General features: G+C 34.3%; 1 protein-coding gene across 13 annotated transcripts in view; it reads left to right on the forward strand.

Annotated features, from left to right (window-relative positions):
• The window catches only part of LOC149799750 (serine/threonine-protein kinase mig-15-like), a 259,276-nt gene that overhangs the window by 112,864 nt on the left and 124,937 nt on the right, over nt 1-21,475 (forward strand). For all 13 annotated transcript variants that reach the window (XM_089959127.1, XM_089959138.1, XM_089959132.1 and 10 more), the window contains one exon: nt 464-555. In XM_089959127.1, the coding sequence (XP_089815253.1) occupies nt 464-555 (92 nt within the window). The remainder of the gene's footprint in view (nt 1-463; nt 556-21,475) is intronic.

Genomic DNA, 21,475 nt, shown 5'->3' on the forward strand with positions numbered 1-21,475 from the left:
TCATGGTTGCAGCACGATGCCCCAGTGCTTGACATCACTATAAACTGCCACACTGCAGACATTGTAGTGATATCACTGAAAAATTGTTAAAGCTGCGTTAAAAATCCAAATCACACGCACACTACCCACTGTGCTTATGTTGTTGTTCTCTTAGGTTGTCATTCTAATTACAACAGAAATAGATTCAGAAAATTCATGAAAAGGATTGTTTAATACAGGGTCTCAAACACACGCCCAGCTGGCAACACCAGCCCGCCATGCTTTATCCTGTGGCCTGCAAACTGGTTGGCATCAGAAGGTGTCATGAAACATAACAAAGGTGGTGTGGCTCTTGGGCCATTGAAAATGCACTAATGTGGCCCTCAGGGTGGTTTGAGTTTGAGATCCCTGGTTTAATAGATCCTGAAAATTCTTGACAAGGATTGTTTAACTAACATTGTAATTAAAACTATTCTTTACTTAGATATACCTACCCTTACCCCAAGTCCAGTCCATGCTCTAAAGAAGGACAAAGACAGAGATAAAGAGGATGAGGACACATTAGTTGTGAGAAGGGTAAGTAGATTTTTAATGTGTTATAGTTTAGACTAAAGATGTTTCCCACACAACACTGAATGTCCCACTGGACATTATTGTTGACCCACAGGGCATTGGTTATCCCTAGATGTTATGGTTGTCCCACAGGACACTGTGCATTTCCCACAGAGCAGTATGATTGCCACCTAGGAGACTGTGTATGTCCCACAGGGCACTGGAAGTCCCACAGAGCAGAACGTTTGTTCCAAAGGACACTATGAATGTCCAAAAAACAGTATTTGTCAGACAGGGTACAGTGGGTGTCCCATGCCATACGCTGGCATGCTTTGTGCCATCCCAAAGGCACATTGCCTCAATCACTTAATGGTATGATTTTATTTTAGGGCATTATGGTCTCTGTGAGTTGCAAAATATTGTTTCATGAATTAATTTCATTTCAGAAGGATTTCATTCCCTCCATGCTTTTAGCATAGTGTCCATTCTCTTTCACGATATTATAGTTTGTATTAGTACCTCATAATCATAATTCTCTGAATATTTTTGGTCAGTTATTGAAATGTACAATCCAGTATTTTCTCTAAAAATTATTCAGGAAGACTGGAAAACTAAACAAGGTCATAACCATACCATATGAAGTAAGTGATGTGTATGTAAGTCACATGATGATTGGGAAATACACAACTGGGTAAGGAAACTAACAGGCAACCTCAGGTTTACAGGTTAAAATGCAGATATCAGATTAATTATCCAAATATAATTAACTAGTGTGTACTATGGGGCATTTTGCTAGTGGAGAATTATCCCCCAAGAGAAGGCTAGGTAGTAACTAAACAATGCTTTTTGATTAGTCATTTGGCAGAATTTTTGGGGTTCAGGGGAGGTAACTTCTACAACTAGTTTGCTGTTTGAAAGCAGTTGTCTCCAGAGCCAGCAATGTTAGCTAAGACAAGTCAATCTATATATTGTGCTGGCAGGTCAGGGTGTACAGTGTTTACTGATTAATCTTCACAAATTGTATAGACCCAGATATGCTGATGCATGATGTGATGTCAGAACTGTGTCTATATAGTTTACAGTTGGACTCCACTTATAAGAGAGTATAGATGGTAATTGATGACTTTTTTAGATTGACTTGTAACATCTCTCTAAAGACACTCAGAGATAATATTTTTGAAAAACTGAGGAAATAAAGTCCAAGGATTTCTTAGAGTGCAGAAATTTAAATCACGAATGTTGATAAATATATTGGGTAAATCACACCTACACCTACTTGCTACAACAACAAAATAAATTAATAGTAAATTTTAGAATAGGTAGTGATGCAGGATGACAGAAATCTATACTGCCACATCATGTGGGCAGTGTAATGGTATTGTTTTGTACATTTTGTATGAGTTTTCCTTTTCAGATATACTAAAAGATACTGTAATAACAACATGAAAAGGAATGAACCAACCAAAATGGGTAGTTTGAATTCACTTGCACTAAGAGTGAGAGAGTTTTAGCTAAACCCTCAGTGTTGTAGTTGACAGCAGCAAAGTTGGCATTGGCATTAACAACTGGCAACTTTTATTTTATGCTTGATGCTCAGACACTGATGCATATTCAGTCACAAAACATTACATATACATCTTGCTCAGTGTACTAAAATATCATTACTGTGACCTACTTTCATGATACAGTTATCATGTAGACTGTGTATGTTTAGGTCAGTTTCTGCGATTTTGGAGCACCAGCAGAGACATTAATGGACATATACTGATAAAGAGTGGTTGGCAGATTTTGTTTTTTCTTGAAAAGAAAAGCAAGCCCAATGGGAACAAACAAGGTCAAGGCATGGTGGAGAGTGGGAAAAATAACTGAACCACTGCTTACCAGTTTTCCTGTCTAGATCGTATAAACATTTTATGTTTAGGTCATTTTCTGGGACTCAGTTTCATGTACACATGAAAGTAGGTCTCTGCGTGCATTTTAATAGTGAGCAACCATGACTTAAGTAGGTCCCTGTGACATTTGACACTCATTTATCCTGTACACTTTTTGTAGTTATGTAGTTTTGTTTTTCAGGACACCATTGCTTGTATAGTCATAAATAGAGGATCTCAAATGGGTAACGATTTAATATTGAATTTATTCAACGAGTTGAATAATTTCCAGCTTTAGTGAACCTTGGCTCGCAAAAGCTGAACATTATTCAACGCATTTCATCAATTTAATATTAATTATTACCCATTCTTTTTTTCATACAGTTTTTATTTCAGTGGAAATTATTTTGATAGAAAGAAGAATGAATAATTTCATTCATTCTGACAGACGGTGCACCTTTCATTTGTTGTGCATAAAATATAGTTCCAAACAAGGCTGAACTAGTAAAAGTAGATTGTACTTGTTTACAAACTATAAATGAAAGAAAAAGCTTCCATCCGAATAAACAGAATATTTTGTAACAACAAAATCATTTCTCAAAACAGAATGATCAATGCGATGTGATGCCACATTGTTTGATATGGTAAACAGTAGGCCTAGAATACATGTTTACCCTAAAATGTCACTTTCAGAACTAAACATTACATTGTTGCGATTTTTATGTGAAATAGGATTACTGGATGCAGAAATTCCCACATTTATTGCAATGCATTTGTGACCAGATATTTGCAGTATTTGACTGGAACAATAGACTGTACAGAAGCCATAAACAAATTTCTTTTTGAGATTTGCATTTTATATATGCTGCATAAAGATGCTGTGATTGGATAAAGTTCTGTCAGTTAGGAGACCCATTTATGTCCAAATTCTTCTGTGAACATAGGTGAGTTTATTTAGTTCTGTAAATTTACATTTATACCATACTTGTATATACTGTGGATTCTGTATGTTACAGATATACCGTTCCCTCCCCCCACCCCACCATCAAATAAGCAATACCCTTTGTTTTACTTCTTATTGTTGTTCTTGTCTTGTAGTTTTACGCCATTTTTCTCATTATGATATTGTCATACATGACATAACAAACCCCTGTGGGGGTAACATATCCATATTCAGACAGCTGAGATAATTTTTCCTTAGTTTCCTTTCGCAAGTCTAGTTCAAAAATGGCCACCAAAAATGTTCATTTAAAACGAAACATTCTAGAAGGTCGGGCTAAAAACGTGTTCCCACAATCCCAGCCAATCAGTAAATAGGATACTGCACAATAATTTCATGCCTTATTTGGACCAATCAGAATCACATAAAGTGATATTTTAACATGTGGTAATATCAAAAATATGAAACTGCACATACTATAGGAAAACTATACCAACTAAGTGATAAAAGTATATATGTAATTGAATTTGAAGAGTAATACATAACTGTACCAAACACTGATCTGTGTGACCTATTTTTTTATGTTTCCAGTAATCATGTATACTTTTTCAACTTAGGTGTATTTATGAGACACTGTTGTTCATGCACGTTTTATAGGTGTATGCTTACTAAGAGTATGGCATCATGTCAAAATTGGGTCACAGTGATATACTTTTTACCCTTGTTAATTATATACACTTTTGATGTTAAGTTGATTGTAGGCACTGTGCTTATTCAGTCATGAAATTGGATATTAGCATGCATCCTGTCAAGTACAGCATCACCAATCAAAGGAAAAAGTAACTGACTGACATCAATCACTCTGTCTGCATCATCACTCTCTCTTCATCATCACTCTCTCTTCATCGTCTTGAGTAATGACATACTTTAACTTGTTATTACTGTATCAATCCTCATTAAATTCTTGGCTGTTGTACTAATTTTCATACTTGTGGCTGATGAAAGAATCAAGATATATGCCAAAATGTAATTACTCCAAGTGGTACATTGTACCATGATGGCTGCATCCAAGTACTTGGAAAAGAATTCAATTCTCATTCTAGTTGAAATTTATGGATATCAGTTGTTAATTTATTTACATCAGGTTTGTAATTTTCTAAACCCATATAACTGATGATTTACAATTTTAAAAACAGTGAACTCACTTCCTGTACTTGCAGTATTACTGTAGACATATTTTGTCTCCAATACTAATGATAACTGGCTGAGTTCATTAGACCTGACAATGCTAACACTGTAGAAACAGGAAGAGTCTGTTCAACTCCACAAGCACAGTTTCCTGTGAGAAACAATGGCAAACCAATTGTGAAGAAAAATATCTGACAAAGGTGGATTTTTTATTGTTGTTCAAGTTTTACAAAAGTAGTAAATGAAGTTAACTCTCTTTGTTGACCATGCATCATTATTTATCCTGGATTTTCCCCTTAAATAGATTGAATGAAAACATTGTCTGTCTGCCTGTTGGTTCATAGACATTTGCTTGTCTAGCCTATGATTTTTCATGGTTGGAGAGATTTTCATGAAACTTGCGTATCATGACCAAACATTGTGTTGCATTATGATAGCAATCCCCCTTTCCCTCAGATTCAAAGTCATAAAAAGAGAATTTTTTTTGTTACTTGTATTTTAATCCAAAGTATAGTATTTGAACAACTGAAGATATTTTAATGAAAGTTGCAAAGTATATATAGTAACTATATGTCAGGTATCAGCGTCTTGACACCTGCTATCGGGTCAAGGTCATATCAAGATATTTTTTTAGTTATCTCCATGTTCTAGTATAACTCTTGAACCAATGAAGATATTTCACCGAAACTTTACTTACATACATATATATGCATATACTTATATATAAATGCAATAAACTGACATTGAACAGTGTGAAATTTGTATCTAGCTGGCCTGAACACTTTCGATTCTTTAATGCATCTTTTTCAAAGGCAAATACAAAACATAGACAAAACAAACAAATAAAACAGAAAAATGGTTATGTTTTTTAAACTTTACATTGTTATTTCTACAGGAATTCAACATTTTAACTCAACTGTCATCTAGTTTATTTAGCTTGTTTCTGATACTGGAAAATATTTCTTTTGACCATGAAATTGATAAGCCATAATGACATTTGTGATTTTATGTAAATTTTTATAAGCACAGATTATCAGCAACAAGCTGAAATAAACTAGTTTTGTCTGTGTTTTGTATTTGCCTTTGAAAAAGACTCATTAAAAAGCGCTCAGGCTAGCTAGATACTAGTTTCGCACTGTTCGTTGTCAGTTTATTGCATTTATCTTAATCAATCCCTGACATGTGATCCCTTGCTGGATCCAGTGCACTTGAAAGGATTGTTATTTGCCATATGATTTGTATTGTGTGTGTGCGTGTATATAGATAGATAGATATATATATATATATATATATATATATATATATATATATATATATATATATATATATATAGTCAGTACCATGTTTCCTTATCCTATCTATTACTTTTTAACTCTGACATGTTCCACATTCTGTCATACAATAGTTGAATCTCTGGTTTAGAAGTCAAGGTCATAAATAGGGAAAAGGTCATGAGATGGGTGTATTATATATGTAAATTGCTGTCTTCTAATAGTTTCTTTTCTTGTTACATATGTGCCATCTTTTTGGGAGCAGGAATTAATTTATTGAAATCAATTTTGGCATGGGGATTTATATCAAAAGGCTGTTGGTCAAATTTGATTTTTGACAATTTCCCTGAAAATGTCCAAGAATTGTGGCCAATGTCTTTGCTTAAACATTGACTGTTGCATTTTGAACAATGGCATTTAGTATTTTTACTGTATTATGGGTTTATCAGTTTGACTGGAGACATTTCTGATTTTGCATTCTTGCATTATATGTTTCAACTCGAGTAGAAACTACATACCTATGATCACAATGTAAACTTATCCATTTAACAGTTGCTTTTGTCATTATTTTGATGGTAAAGTAATAACAAGGCAGCTTTGCTGAGGAAATTATTTATTTCGCTGTTTGTTGTTGAATGCAAATGACCACTAACTTAATGTAAACAGTGATCCAGTAATGACTGGAAGATAGAGTAATCTGCCTATGATTGGTGTGTCATACAGCATGAACTCAGCTTTGATCTAATAATTTCCGCTTTTGACCACTAGTATGGGCGGAGGTGGAACTGATGTACCGGATATAACTAATACTCCACCCTCACAGCACAGGTGGCTTTGATCTTGTTATCCCATTCAGGGTCATTAGTATGGAGGAGCACATCCCATGGAGACTGCTATACCATATATAATTAAATGATGATGAACTCTTAGAGTGGGTGTTGGCTTGGATCTACAGTATATACTATCAAATCCAGCTGCAAAGAACATAGAACCTGATATGCTGTCTCATACTGTGCTAAAAGATCAGGGTCTGTCTTCTGCTGATTACTCCTAGCAAACTGCATAAACGCAGATCTGCTACCACGTTATGCAGTGGGGTAGATCTGGTCTTGCTGTTTGCATTTTGACTTGTAAATGAGTGCATACAGTGGTGCTTGTACTTTTTACCTCTGTGAAACGTCACAAGCAGTGATATCAGTTTCTAAAAATAGCATTCAAACACGGCAAACCAACATAATGGCATCCAGTCTTCTTTTCCTTGTTATATTTCTTATTATTGTTCTTACTGAAAACCATGTACTAGGTGTTAAATTTGTTCATCTGAATATAGATGTGCATTCCAATATTTGGTTACATCGATGCTACAGCCTGTAAACTGTATAAATCGTTTAATCAAATTTGATGAATCTTCTAGCACAGTATAATACACAAATTCCTTGTATTTCTTCACCGATAGATATAACCTGAATATTTTGAGATGAAAATTCCAAGGGAACTCCCCAATTAAATAATGTCAATGAAGTATTCTTATATGCGATTTATGTTTTAACATATAAATCGAGAGGGATGTATATATGGAAGTGGCTATTTCTTATATTTTGTTTAGCGCATAAAATTACGCTAAAATAGTTGATATTATGCATGTAGAATCTAAAAATGTTGCATGTATATTGCATAAGTTTAAAAGCAATGTATCGAGTGTTTTTTTGTTTCTGTTTTTTGTATTATGCTTTAGTGATTTTATTAACCTTTTCTGATTCTAATGCGTTAACAAAGTTAAGAAAAAAGGAGAAAAGTTTTATATGTTTATTTCAGTGTCTGTTTTACAAAAAAATCATAATTTTGAATGACAGTTCAGAACATATAAGAATGCATTATGTTCATTAGAGTTATGGTTTTGAAAAGAGCAGCACTGGTTGATGATATTTATACAACGTGGATAATACAGTTTTCTTAATTAAAAGATATATACAATTACATTTTGTCGATAAGTGTAATTGTATGCATGTATTGATGGAAACAGCAATACAAAAACTGCTGTCCCTAATGACGATAGCCACCCTTAAAATGACACACATTTTACACACAAAAATTAACTGAAAAGAAAACAAAGTAGATATAAATGTAGATATAAATGAATATTACTGGTTTCAACAAATTCAGTTGGGACACACACACACACACACACACACACACATACATATATATATATATATATATATATATATATATATATATATATATATATATATATATATATATATATATATATTCCTTTAATGTGTACATACAACAGCTTTTCCCAATGTTGATTTGAAAACAATACAAAAGGATGGCAAAGAAATAAAACGTTCAGAATTATGACTGTATACACTCATGTAGTATTTTAGAATATATCAAAACATTACATAGTGAGGGAAGAGCAAATAAAAACAACTTTATTTTTGCCTATATGTCATGAATTACGACATGTTTCTAAGCATCTCTCTGTACCTTGTCTGAAAACAACATGGCAGCAGCGGGGCACAATGATGTCATGGTCTATTTTTAGCAAGAAGTTGAACTCAGTGCAGGCATTATAGTTGATTCACTGTAGTCTTTAGTTTGTAGATGCCTGCTTGAAGTGGTGTACCATATAAAGACAAATACCCACACTCAGAGAGCATGTGACTTTCACAGGTAATCCCACTTGGGCTCATTAGTATAGGGATGGAGCTAAGTTGATGGATGTATATATGGTTACCAGATAACTCCTTTCTCTCAGTACATTTAGATTGTTTTTATTATTAACCTTTGAATCCATTTCTCACCTTGAATTTTGCACAGTTGCAAAATTAGTTGATGGTTGTTGGTTGCTTGGTTTTGATGGCAAATCAGCACGTGAAAGACAATTAGGTGCTTTAGACAGTGGAAGTAAAGTGCATTTCATTTTGTATGTCTTGTCTGGTTGTGCTTTCTTTATAGTCTCAAACTGCATTCAGATTTTTTGTTTTGTATTCATCGTTTTATTTTTGCTCAAATGGATATGAAATAAAACATATATGCCTAAGTATTTTTCATTCATATAAGCATCAAATCAAGTCTTTGCACATAGCTATACAAAGTCTGTACAAGATACCTCTTGTTTTCATTCAGAATTCTGCAAAGGATGGTGATGTTTAAAAAAGAAAGAAATGTATGACTGTATAAATTCATCAATATATGAAATGTATAGAAAGTACTAATAATTGTAATGTCTCTTTTATTTGTTTCATGATTAAGTATAGTTAGGCCACTGATTAAAAATGTTGAAATGCATTTTACAAACATCATCAATAGATTGATTAAGAATAGAATATGTAGTAGGGATAATGATGCTGTCAAATATCATCCACAGCACATTATGGCTTGTTTTAAATGATTGACCATTCCATTGGCCTAGTGGTTAGAATGTCCACCTCAGATGCGGAAGGTTGTGGGTTTGAACCCTGGCTGAGTCATACCAAAGACTTACAAAAATGGTACTAGCAGCCACCTCGCTTGGCATTCAGCATTAAGAGGTTAGTGCTAGGACTGGTCGGCCTGGTGTCAGGATAATGTTACTGGGTGGGACATGATGCTACATGACTGCAGTACGATGCCTCAGTGGTAGACATCACTATAAACTGTCACACTGAAGACATCATAGCAATATGACTGAATTTTTTTTAAAGCTACATTAAAAATCCAAATCACACACACATTTAAAATAGAGTACGGATCAAGAATTAGATGCAGATTTTGATGATAAAAGTTGCTCATTCTTTATTTGCATAATATTTTATAAAGCAACGTATCCAATAATTTGTGACTGATAATACAAGTAGCTTAGTTGCTTGCATTTTAAATACAATAGAACCTGTCTTGAAGAACCACCCCACCAGCCAGAAGGCATGGTCTCTTAATCAGGTGGTCTTTAACAACATGTTGTAACACACAATAAATCTGTGCTTTGAGAACTGGCCTCTCAAGACAGGTGGTCTCATAATAGGGATCTTTCAAAATTACAGGTTTTACTGTTGTGTATGCATGTGCTTCTGTTGCTTTCTATTGTACACAAATGATAATCAGTTGAAGTTCAAAAGAACTGATAGTTTTGATGCAGTAACAACCAGACATGCCAGTTGCACATCTTGAATACAGTGCTTTCCACGAGAACATGGTGAACCTTCTATTTCTGGTAAACGGAGATTTGTAAGACTGGTTTTTCAAAACAGGTGGCCCAAATATACTTAGATTGTACAGTTGTAATAAATAAGTTTACATTTTTAGACTGAGCACATCTTGTCCCTCAGCATGAATTTTCCTTTTAAACTACTTTTCTTTTAAAAATCATTTTTATGTGTACTTGCCCAGAAATGTCATGCATCTCACCTATATTCATTGAAGTTAGTCTCTGCTTCACCTATGTGGGTATGTGATAAAGCTTGCCAGTAACTTCCCATAGGTTATTGGGGTCTTCCCAGCTTCTTCCTCCACCAAAATATACTGACTGCCATATGTAGCCTTTCATGTATTGAAAAATGGTGTTACACCCAGCAAAATGAAAACCCTTCATTAATGTCTACATTGTGTAAAGGAAATGAAGAGTCAATTGGTATAATTATGGTAATGGAATTTAGGCAAATCATATGGACAACTGTTTATTCAGGGGAAATGGACAAAGAAACCTGGTGATCTGTTTCCAGCCAGGGGGTGAAGTATGGTGGTAGTACATGTGTACTGCAAGGCCAGTTTGTTTAAGATGGCCAGATAAAACACAAATCCCTAAAATTTCATGTTTATAGTCTGTTAAACAGAGGGAACATATGAAAATAAACATCCATTTATTGGTAATTCATGCCAGAGGGAAGTTATAGCTCAGTTTACTAAAGAAATGTCTATAGGGCACTTTGCCTTTTGAAATGGACATCAAGGAAGATGGGATTGTTTAATGTCTGCAAGATACTTGATGCTACTCTTTAATGCAGACCAGTAGACATAGGAAAAGCTTCCTTATTTATTCCACTGAAAGGCAGTTTATGATTTCATTACTAGACATAGGAAAAGCTTCCTTATTTATTCCATTGAAAGGCAGTTTATGATTTCATTACTAGACATAGGAAAAGCTTCCTTATTTATTCCATTGAAAGGCAGTTTATGATTTCATTACTAGACATAGGAAAAGCTTCCTTATTTATTCCATTGAAAGGCAGTTTATGATTTCATTGCTAGACATAGGAAAAGCTTCCTTATTTATTCCATTGAAAGGCAGTTTATGATTTCATTACTAGACATAGGAAAAGCTTCCTTATTTATTCCATTGAAAGGCAGTTTATGATTTCATTACTAGACATAGGAAAAGCTTCCTTATTTATTCCATTGAAAGGCAGTTTATGATTTCATTACTAGACATAGGAAAAGCTTCCTTATTTATTCCATTGAAAGGCAGTTTATGATTTCATTACTAGACATAGGAAAAGCTTCCTTATTTATTCATTGAAAGGCAGTTTATGATTTCATTACTAGACATAGGGAAAGCTTCCTTATTTATTCCATTGAAAGGCAGTTTATGACTAATTGCTACTTGCATAGACATTTTAAGGTGATAACAAGATTTATATTTTTAGCATGTTGTTTGGTACCAAAAAACAGTCCACTTACAGATTTATTCATTTTGACCTTGTGGGTAATTGGTTAAAAATTAATAAAAGTAAAAGCCCAAGACAGTTATAGTATATATGTACTTTGTTTTAAATATGAAATTCACTGTATGTAAAACCTAGACTGTAAATATGTAAATATTGTAATTTTCCATGTTATGGTGTGATTCATCAAATAATGGAGGCCATAGAACATGGGTTTGTGGGGGTTGGGTTTTTGTGGGTATTTTTGCACAGTCCTTTACCCACATATGAATTAATTTTCATTTAATTTCCTGTCCCTGAACATGTGTGATGTCATTGGGCCCATTTCAGTCTGTTACTGCGCTCTTTAATTGCTTTCAAAGTTCTATTTGATTTTGTTGGTTTTAAGGCCACTGTTAACATCTAATTGTCAACATCATGCCCAGAGCTAAGTGCATTTCCCAAGGACACACCATGGCAGCTGACCCCACTGGCCTCAGGGTGGGTATGAAACACTTGGTTTGGCTCCCAGCTGCAGTCAGTATGGTCATATGTTTACATAACAAAATTTCCAGTCAATCTAGAATACAAGTGATCCTGTTTTTTAATATTTTTAAATCTCTCTGATAATGTTAAATATCCATGGTTGAAAAGCATACATTGAGTGATGTAAATGAGGTTCAGAGTCCAGGAAAATATATTGGGTCTGTTGGGAGTGCTTGTCATCAGTTTGGACATGGATTTGATCCTATTATAATCTTCAGGAATAAAGAGGAAAATGAGATCAAAGCTTTGTGTACTGTTATTTTTGTGCTGAATCGCCTAATCATGGGGAGTTAGACAAGTGAGAGGGTTTTTGTTCTTACACATTTAATTCAATATCACACCTTCTAGTTCTGCATGCTGACTTGACCTCCACTCCATAATCCCATGGCAGAAATAATTTTTAATATTTAACATGTTTAAAATGTCTTTCTAAAGTTAAGAAACAGTCTTTAGCAGAAATAATAAGAATTGAAAGCTAATGGAGTTCTCTTTCTTCAGAATGTGAACATGCAGAAAAGAAGCAAATGATCAATATTTTCTTTGGTACTCAACATGAAATGGTGGAGCTGGGTGTGGTTTTGAGGCCTTTGCTTTATGGTAACAGTATGCCTTAAAACAAATGATCATGAGAAGAAAAGAAAAAAAAACGTGAGAGAGAGAGATTCTGGTGCCTTGCATTGATCTTGATTTTGATGGTCGGTATTAATGTCATTTGCACCTGGATTTTCTTGTATTCTACAAAAGACTCATAAAATCCTGATAAAAATTATTATACTTGAAATATCATACAGTAACCATTTTTTTGAGAATCTTCTATTTCCAAGTCAGTACCCTTGATGCATTTGTTGGAGGAGACCACAAGTTGTATTATTTCAGAAATTCCGTTGTAGTGAATTAATCTGTACTCTATAAAATCTGTCTTGCAAAATGAAAACATTGAGGCAGACAAATAAATTAATTTGAAGTCCATTTTTTTAAGATCTCAGACTTTACTAATCCTTTATGTATGCAGCATATGATTAAAATCAGTTTGACTTTTCAGTGGTAAATAACTTATACTCTGTGGTAAACATAGCTAACTTGAAACAGAATGTACTCAGTGGTAAATATAGCTAATTTGAAACAGACTGTACTCGGTCTGATAGCAATGACATACAACAGAGGTCTGACTATCATAGAATTTAGAATAAAGTCCGAAACATATATAAAACAATTATATCACACAAAACAGATAGCAAAAAAAAAATGCAGTTTTATGTTTCTCATGCCTCTACAGCTGACGATTGCTCCTGTAAGATGAACAGCTTCATGACAGAACTTGTATTGTGATAAAACAACATCAGTTTACTTCATAAGTACCCTGGTTGCAGAAAATCAACAGCCAGAGAACTTTGAAGTAATCGGGGGTTTCTCAATGCAAAGCACTTTGGTTTTGCATCATTGGTTTAACTGATCTCACTGTTTTGAATTAGCTAAAGACAAAAATAGTCCATCCTCAGGCAACACTGTATGCAGTAATGATCTTATAAAACATTGACATTAAGCACATGCAATTACATTACAAACCATTTGAATGTATTTAATAGATTCTTAAAACATGAAAAACCTAGTTAGATTAGAAATCTGATAACAAGCTCTTTTTCACACTAATTTCATAGATTACTATAATATTATTTTCTTTACCGATTTTGGAAGTTACTGTCTGGTGTAGATTAAATATACAGGAAGTTAGTGTCATAACAACGCAAACAGCCTATTGACTTTATTAATGTGTTGAGTTTAGGCAGTGCACTGCCAGCATATAAAATGGCATTAAAGACAGGTGGTCCTAATGACATACAAGCCCTCTGACCACTACTTATAGGTAACTGGATGCTCACATCACCAGTCCAGATTATTTTGTTGAGTTGTGTACATGGTATTATGTTTTTCCAGTATTAGTCAAAGCTGACTGCAATTTTACACACTAGTCTCAAACATTGTAATTGATAAATATCTTTTGAAGCATTGAAATTTCGAAGTAAAATCCAGCTTACATATGGCACAGTTTGTTATGAAAAGTAAAATCCAGTTTACATATGGCACAGTTTGTTATGAAAAATAAAATTCAGATTACATATGGCACAGTTTGTTATGAAAAGTAAAATCCAGCTTACATATGGCACAGTTTGTTATGAAATTAAAATCCAGCTTACATATGGCACAGTTTGTTATGAAAAGTAAAATCCAGCTTACATATGGCACAATTTGTTATGAAAAGTAAAATACAGCTTACATATGGCACAGTTTGTTATGAAAAGTAAAATACAGCTTACATATGGCACAGTTTGTTATGAAAAGTAAAATCCATCTTACATATGGCAGTTTGTTATGAAAAGTAAAATCCAGCTTACATATGGCACAGTTTGTTATGAAAAGTAAAATACAGCTTACATATGGCACAGTTTGTTATGAAAAGTAAAATCCATCTTACATATGGCAGTTTGTTATGAAAAGTAAAATCCAGCTTACATATGGCACAGTTTGTTATGAAAAGTAAAATCCAGCTTAAATATGGCACAGTTTGTTATGAAAAGTAAAATCCAGCTTACATATGGCATAGTTTGTTATGAAAAGCTGTTGCTACTGCGTAAACCTCATTTTTAACTTTTTAAAAAATATTGTATTCAATGATTTGTGATTCATTCACTAGTTTTCTGTTTTACAATCATATTAACACTTATTTCAGTTCTTCCTTTTTCATTATAGTTTTGCATTGTGCTCCTAAAAAGCATAGTTTATGTAAGACTTTATGACCCTATTTTTTATGGAATTGACTGGTTTTTATACTAATATGTTGGATCCAATATACATTTTAATGAATTATACCAGCTTTGCCTCGTGTCTTTTGTCTTGTACTAGTTACTTGTTGATGTTTGTTTGAAAGGGTTTATTTTTCAAACTTTTAGCGAGCTTTATGCTTTTACATTTTCTGAAATTATTTATACTTATGATTTTGCTACTATGCCCGCAAACTATACTTGATAATACACACATCTATCTGCCTATTATGTAAAGTAATCCACTAAAAGATGGGGATTACCTTTTGTAGGTAAGAATCTGAGTATGTGTAGTACAAATCTTTTGAAAGGAGTGCCTCCTTTTTAATGTTGATAGCACTTCTTTAGATTCCTGTTTTTTTTAAACTCTTTTCTTTTAATTTTTATCTTCTAGGATTACATACTTATTTTTATTTGATAGCGTTCATCTTCTTGAAGAGTTAGTGAGATTTTGTTGCCGAGACCATTTTATAGTACCTAACCTTTATTTGGCACTATATAGCCAAGATTGTGCTGATGTGCCATTAAACCCGGCTGGCGTCACACACACACACAAACACACACACACACACATCTTTGTCTGTGTTACTTGAAAAATTCGTTCCTATTTATTTTGAAAATATATCCAGCTATGACTGTATTTGAGTAACCTTTTGTAACAAGACCTTACCGTGGGAAATGATACAGTTAGATGTAATCAGTTGGCTTGTATGTAGCTTAAAATCTAGACTTTAAAAATACTGGATCACTGAGCATTCTATCATTGTAATTAATCCTACTTGTAACGACACAACATGACAATATACCATATGTACTCACGTATAAGGTGGAGCTAACTGCAAACTGCATAGACCCAGATTATCTATTTCATAATGTGTGGCAGATTTGGGTCTATGATGTTTGTATGGACTAATTAGTGGAACAAACAACAAAATGTCCCTGATCTGGAAGAGCTAACAGCATCAGCAGATATGGGTCTGTATTCTTTGCAGTTGGACTTCATTTATAAACGACTGCTCCGGTGGCCTAGTGGCTAGAACGTCCACCTTGGATGTGGGAGGTTGTGGATTCGATCCCTGGCTGAGTCATACCAAAGACTTATAAAAATGGTATAATAGTTGCCTTGCTTGGCGCTCAGCATTAAGGGGTTAGTGTTAGGACTGGTCGGCCTGGTGTCAGGATAATGTGACTGGGTTGGACATCATGCTACATGTCTGCAACATGATGCCCCAGTGCTAGACATCACTATAAACTGCCACACTGCAGACATTGTAGCGATATGACTGAAAAACTGTTAAAGCTATGTTAAAAATCCAAATCACACACACACACACACACACATTTATAAGCAAGTATATATAGTACTTTCACATATATTGGTGCACAGCTATATATAGCTTTGGTACCTGAGGACATAATTCCACATGAGCTATAAATCTACACATATGACCTTGTATATTGGATTACAAAGTGAAATGACCTATGTTGCAAATAATTTTTTCTGCATCTTTTTAAAACTGTAAATAAGCAATATATATATATATATATATATATATATATATATATATATATATATATATATATATATATATATATATATATATATAAATAATGGGGGGAGAATTGTCCCTGGTGTGTGTCCCGCCAAATTTGGTTTTTGTTATCTAGGGGTTGACCGCCCTTGATGTTATTGCACTGTTCGAGTAAATATAAATATAAGTGGTGAAACTTATAGGTGAAATAGATAGAGATCTGAGCAGGTATATAGGACAAACCAACATGAGCCCCCGTACATGTAAACAAACAATTTAATCAATTACATAAAAAAGACTGTGAAAATTCATTACATCAGGAATATACTCTGCTTTTAGAAATTTAAACTTTCACCGAAATACAAAGAAAATGCAAATAGATTTAAATAAAATAGCCAATCTGTTTACTGATAGATTTAGTTCATCATAGGATCGAGTGAACAATCGAAGTCAACGTCTTGTACGATTGCATAACCTGTTCGTCCTCAGTTGTTCTGCTGCCACTGTAGCTGTTCAGACGCTTGGATCTCAGGATGATACTTTCCACCATCTGTCTCAGGATACTCTCAGAATACATTTCAGAAATTAATGCGTCACAGGATTGTACATCTCACTGCACTTCTCTCTATACTTCTCAGTATACGTCACAGAATAACATCACATCATATGCCCCAGAATAATACGTCTCAGGATAATACGTCTCAGGATTATACGTCTCGGGATTATACATCTCAGGATTATACGTCTCAGAATTATACGTCTCAGGAGCTATTTTCGCCCTTTTAAATAAATATAAATAGAGACAACCTAAATTTCCCGTTATTTATGAAACAGTTAATTCTTCATTATTCTCCCTCGTTATCAGATTTTACTATCAGTGCTCGACAGATGCTAAGGCTATCAATCGACTCCACATGTTCTATAATGACCCTAGTTAGTCAAATGGCTAATTTGTTACGCCTTGACCTTACACATTAACACATACGCGAGGCCTGGGGTTCTGAGCCAGCCTCAATTTCACACAGCGAATAAATAGGATACATCACATCAATCAATTACTAAATCATTTTAGTCAATACACACTTATTCTTAATCATACGTGGAATCTTCTAAATTCGGCAAAGTCACACGGATTCTCGTAATCATATTAGCTAATGTAATGTATTAAATTCTTAGAACATAATTCTTATGTAAACAAGACGACAAATTCAAACAATTTGTCAAACTTATCTAAAGAAGATTAATGTACGACTTCCTATGTATAAACTCAACACAGTTATACTAAATAAAGCAAATTATTACACGAATGTAGAAAAAAGATTAATGCAGATACAAGTAAATAACTTCAGCAAAGCATTATATATGGTATCAACAAATTACATGGAATTGTCACACTACCTTTGCTTTCAACGTGCTTCCCTCTAATCGGCAAATTATTTTGTCGGTTCCTTTTGACAATAGTCTCTTTTGGACAAGTTCTTTTTACGAGGAATTTCTTGCAAATCCCCCGGGGCCTACTCTGGTTTCTCACGTAGAAAAGCTTAGACTGATTAAAATTTCCGATGTGGCAATTTTTAAAACCTGGAAAATTTTGTGTGGGAAACACGCCCCTTATTTAACGTAACCAATCAGAATCAAATATCTCTGCCGCCTTTTTCCAGAGGTGCCAAAGTCAGGGTCAGCTTGACCTGGTAGTTTGAGTAACAGAGTTTCTGCAATTTCTCAACTGTGACAGCTTTACCATGAAAAATGAAGTTTTCTTTGTCCCTAATAGTCCGCCTGGCTGCTGTATAAACAAATGTTTAATTAGGAACAAAATTCTCCCTCTAAAGGACATCACCATACACGGTAGTATGGCGATATGATACGCGCCTGTCTCAATAAATCTAATTAATGGTTCTTTGGTCTCAACTAATGTATTCTTGTTAGATCACCAGAAATTTGCCACTTCACAATATATATATATATATATATATTATCAATGTTTGATGGGAAAACTTGTACACAAGTCGGAACTTTACTAGACCCCCTTGCTATACAGATATTGATCAATCTTGTTCTTTACGAGAATATAAACCACTCAAAGCTAACCTCTCCAATGCTTCCCATTGGAGTTATATTTCTTCTGAATCATGAGCAATCTGAACTTTTAGTGTCACTAATTAGAATTTATTGGTCTTTAGCTGTAGATCAGGTTTGGGTATTAGCAGGTTGATTACTGGAAAATAATTGGTAAAGCACAAGTTCTAGTAATTTACTCAATCATTGCCATAAAATGTAGAACCCTATCTGACATATGGAGTAATGGAAATGAAAGGAGGCATGTGTTTCAGTTTTGTAGTGGCAAATGATGGGATAAGTACCTAGATGTTTATATACTTTTGAAAATATGCAAGGTTTATTACCTTGTGCACTTTGAAAGTATTCATGGATTGTTACTTTTTGTATACTTTGAAAGTATGCATGGATTTTTACCTTGTATACTTTGAAAGTGTGCTTGGATTGTTACTTGGTATAATTTGAAAGTGTGCTTGGGTTATTACCTTGCATGCTTTGAAAGTATTCATGGATTGTTACATTTTGTATACTTTGAAAGTATGCATGGATTTTTACCTTATATACTTTGAAAGTGTGCTTGGATTGTTACTTGGTATAATTTGAAAGTGTGCTTGGGTTATTACCTTGCATGCTTTGAAAGTATTCATGGATTTTTACTTTTTGTATACTTTGAAAGTATGCATGGATTGTTACCTTGTATACTTTGAAAGTATGCATGAATGCATGGATTATAACTTTGTATACTTAACTTAGTGGCAGTGTTTGCATCCAGAGCATAGACCCCATCTTTTTAAGATTATTTCTAGTTGACCATGTTGTAAATTTGCCTTGGTAATGTTTCCACTTGTGATTTGTAAATTCCAGTTTGAATCATTAATTTCATGGAGAAAACCAATTAATTTTATTGATGAAGCAAATCATTGAAATTTTGACTAGTGGGATACAATACTTTAGTTTTCTTTAAGGAGCAGATATACCATATATATTCACATACAAGTTGCATCCAACTGCAAACAGCTGTTGCATTATACAAAGGCCATTCATTATAACACAGTTCCTGTTATAAGGCAATCTCACTGTAAGGCCCTTCAATGTAACAGTTCAAATTATAAGACAGTCTCCCATAATGCCCTTCAGCATAACACAGTTCCTGTTATAAAGCAGTTTCACTATAAGGCCCTTCAATGTAACATAGTTCCTGTTGTAAGGCAGTCTCATTGTAACAGTTCCTGTTATAAGACAGCCTTACTGTAAGGCCCTTCAGTGTAACACAGTTCCTGTTATGAAGCAGTCTCACGGTAAGGTCCTTCAGTATAACAGTTTAAATTATAAGACAATCTTACTGTAAGGCCCGTCATTGTAACATAGTTCTTGTTATAAGGCAGCCACACATAATGCCCTTCAGCATAACACAGTTCCTGTTATAAGCCATGTATGGTAATGGATCCCATTTCTTTCAATGGCAGTGAACTTATGTCTACTATGAATTTCATTATAAAGGTGGTCTCACTATAATGTAGTGGATCCTGTGGTTAGTGTTATAATGAGGAAGTACTAGAATTATTTCTTTCCTATGGTTATCAATGGGTATTCTGTTTGTCCAGATCAGAACTTACATTAATCCCACTTTGCACCTTTATAAAACCTTGACCAGGGCCTTTTCATTTAATTAGGGAGTAAGAATGGACAGAAATATAGATTAATCATAAATGAAATATTGCTTCAGTCTGACATGCCCTCTTCATATTGATTACAAACTCCACTCGATTGCTCTTGTTGCATTCAGGAAAGGGTAATATATTGCCATTATGGGTCTCTTAATGATAGCAGTGGAGAGTTTTACTCTTCAAGTGAATCAAGTACCTTAAAAGCTGGATGTCCCTTGAGTGTGTTTGTTCCATAGGCTTTTTGTTCAAGATAAATCTATCTACACTTCTCAATAATGATAACTTGAGAGGGATGGGGTCTATATACATCAACTGCAGCATAAACAAGTGGGCATGATAGCGAGGGAAACTCAAGTTTTGGTTAGCAGTTGGGGCGATAAGGAATGGGGGGGGCTACCAACTTCCATTAGTACATGAGAATGATAATCTACATTCTTTTATTCCGCATAAATATTAAAAGATAATCAGATATTGTAATATTTAAATTGTATGAATATGGAATGTTTAGTGTGATTCTTCTTTCACAAAATAGTTTTACTGTGTCATCATCCATTGTTTCTTTTTTTCAGTATGGATTTGTCTCTGTAAGACTTACATGATGTCTTGTTGGTTTTGAACAAAAATGGACTGATTATATGGCTGCCACAGTGGCTGTCTTAAAAATTGTGTTATCACTACTCCTTGTGAACAAAAAGCCATATCATCATGGTGGTTTCCCTAAAAGACTTCTTGTGATGCCTAGTCGGTCCTAAATGAAAATGGTTCTGCTTGGACATGTAGTATAGCTGAGAACAGAGGCCATCTTGAAAATCATATTATCACCATTTCTCCTTAATGGATTGTCCTATCAACATAGGTTTTCGCACAAACACATCTTGCTGTCTAGTTTGATCTATGGAAATGGTGGTGTTTGGACTTGCAATATGGCCACCATGGCAGCCATGTTGAAAATCTTGTTATTGCTAATCCTAATGGACAGAAAGTCATATCAGTAGGGAGTTTTCACCAAAAGACTTATCATGGTGTCCAGTTTTGAATAAGATTATACTGACATCATATCCAACAGGGCCACCACAGTGACAGTCTTGAAAATCATGTCCTCCTAGATGGAAAGTTTTATCAATATTCGTTTCTCACCAGAAGACTTTTTGTGATTTAAAGTTGGTACTCAATGAAAATAGTACTCAGATATGACATCCAAAAATGGCCACCATGGCAGCCATATTGGAAATCTTGCTATTGCTGCTCATTGCTATTGCTAAGATTCATAACAACATTGAGTTTTCACCAGAATAATTATAACATCAAGTGCAAATAGAGCCAGTCTACCTCAAATATGTCCATTATAGTAGCAGTCTTGAAAATCTTTTTGTTACTACTCCTAAATGGGAAGTCATTAATATGGGGTGTTCACCAGAGGACTTCTTA

This window comes from Sinohyriopsis cumingii, chromosome 5 (assembly GCF_028554795.1).
Source record: "Sinohyriopsis cumingii isolate HCF-2022 chromosome 5, ASM2855479v2, whole genome shotgun sequence".
NCBI classification, from domain to species: domain Eukaryota; kingdom Metazoa; phylum Mollusca; class Bivalvia; order Unionida; family Unionidae; genus Sinohyriopsis; species Sinohyriopsis cumingii.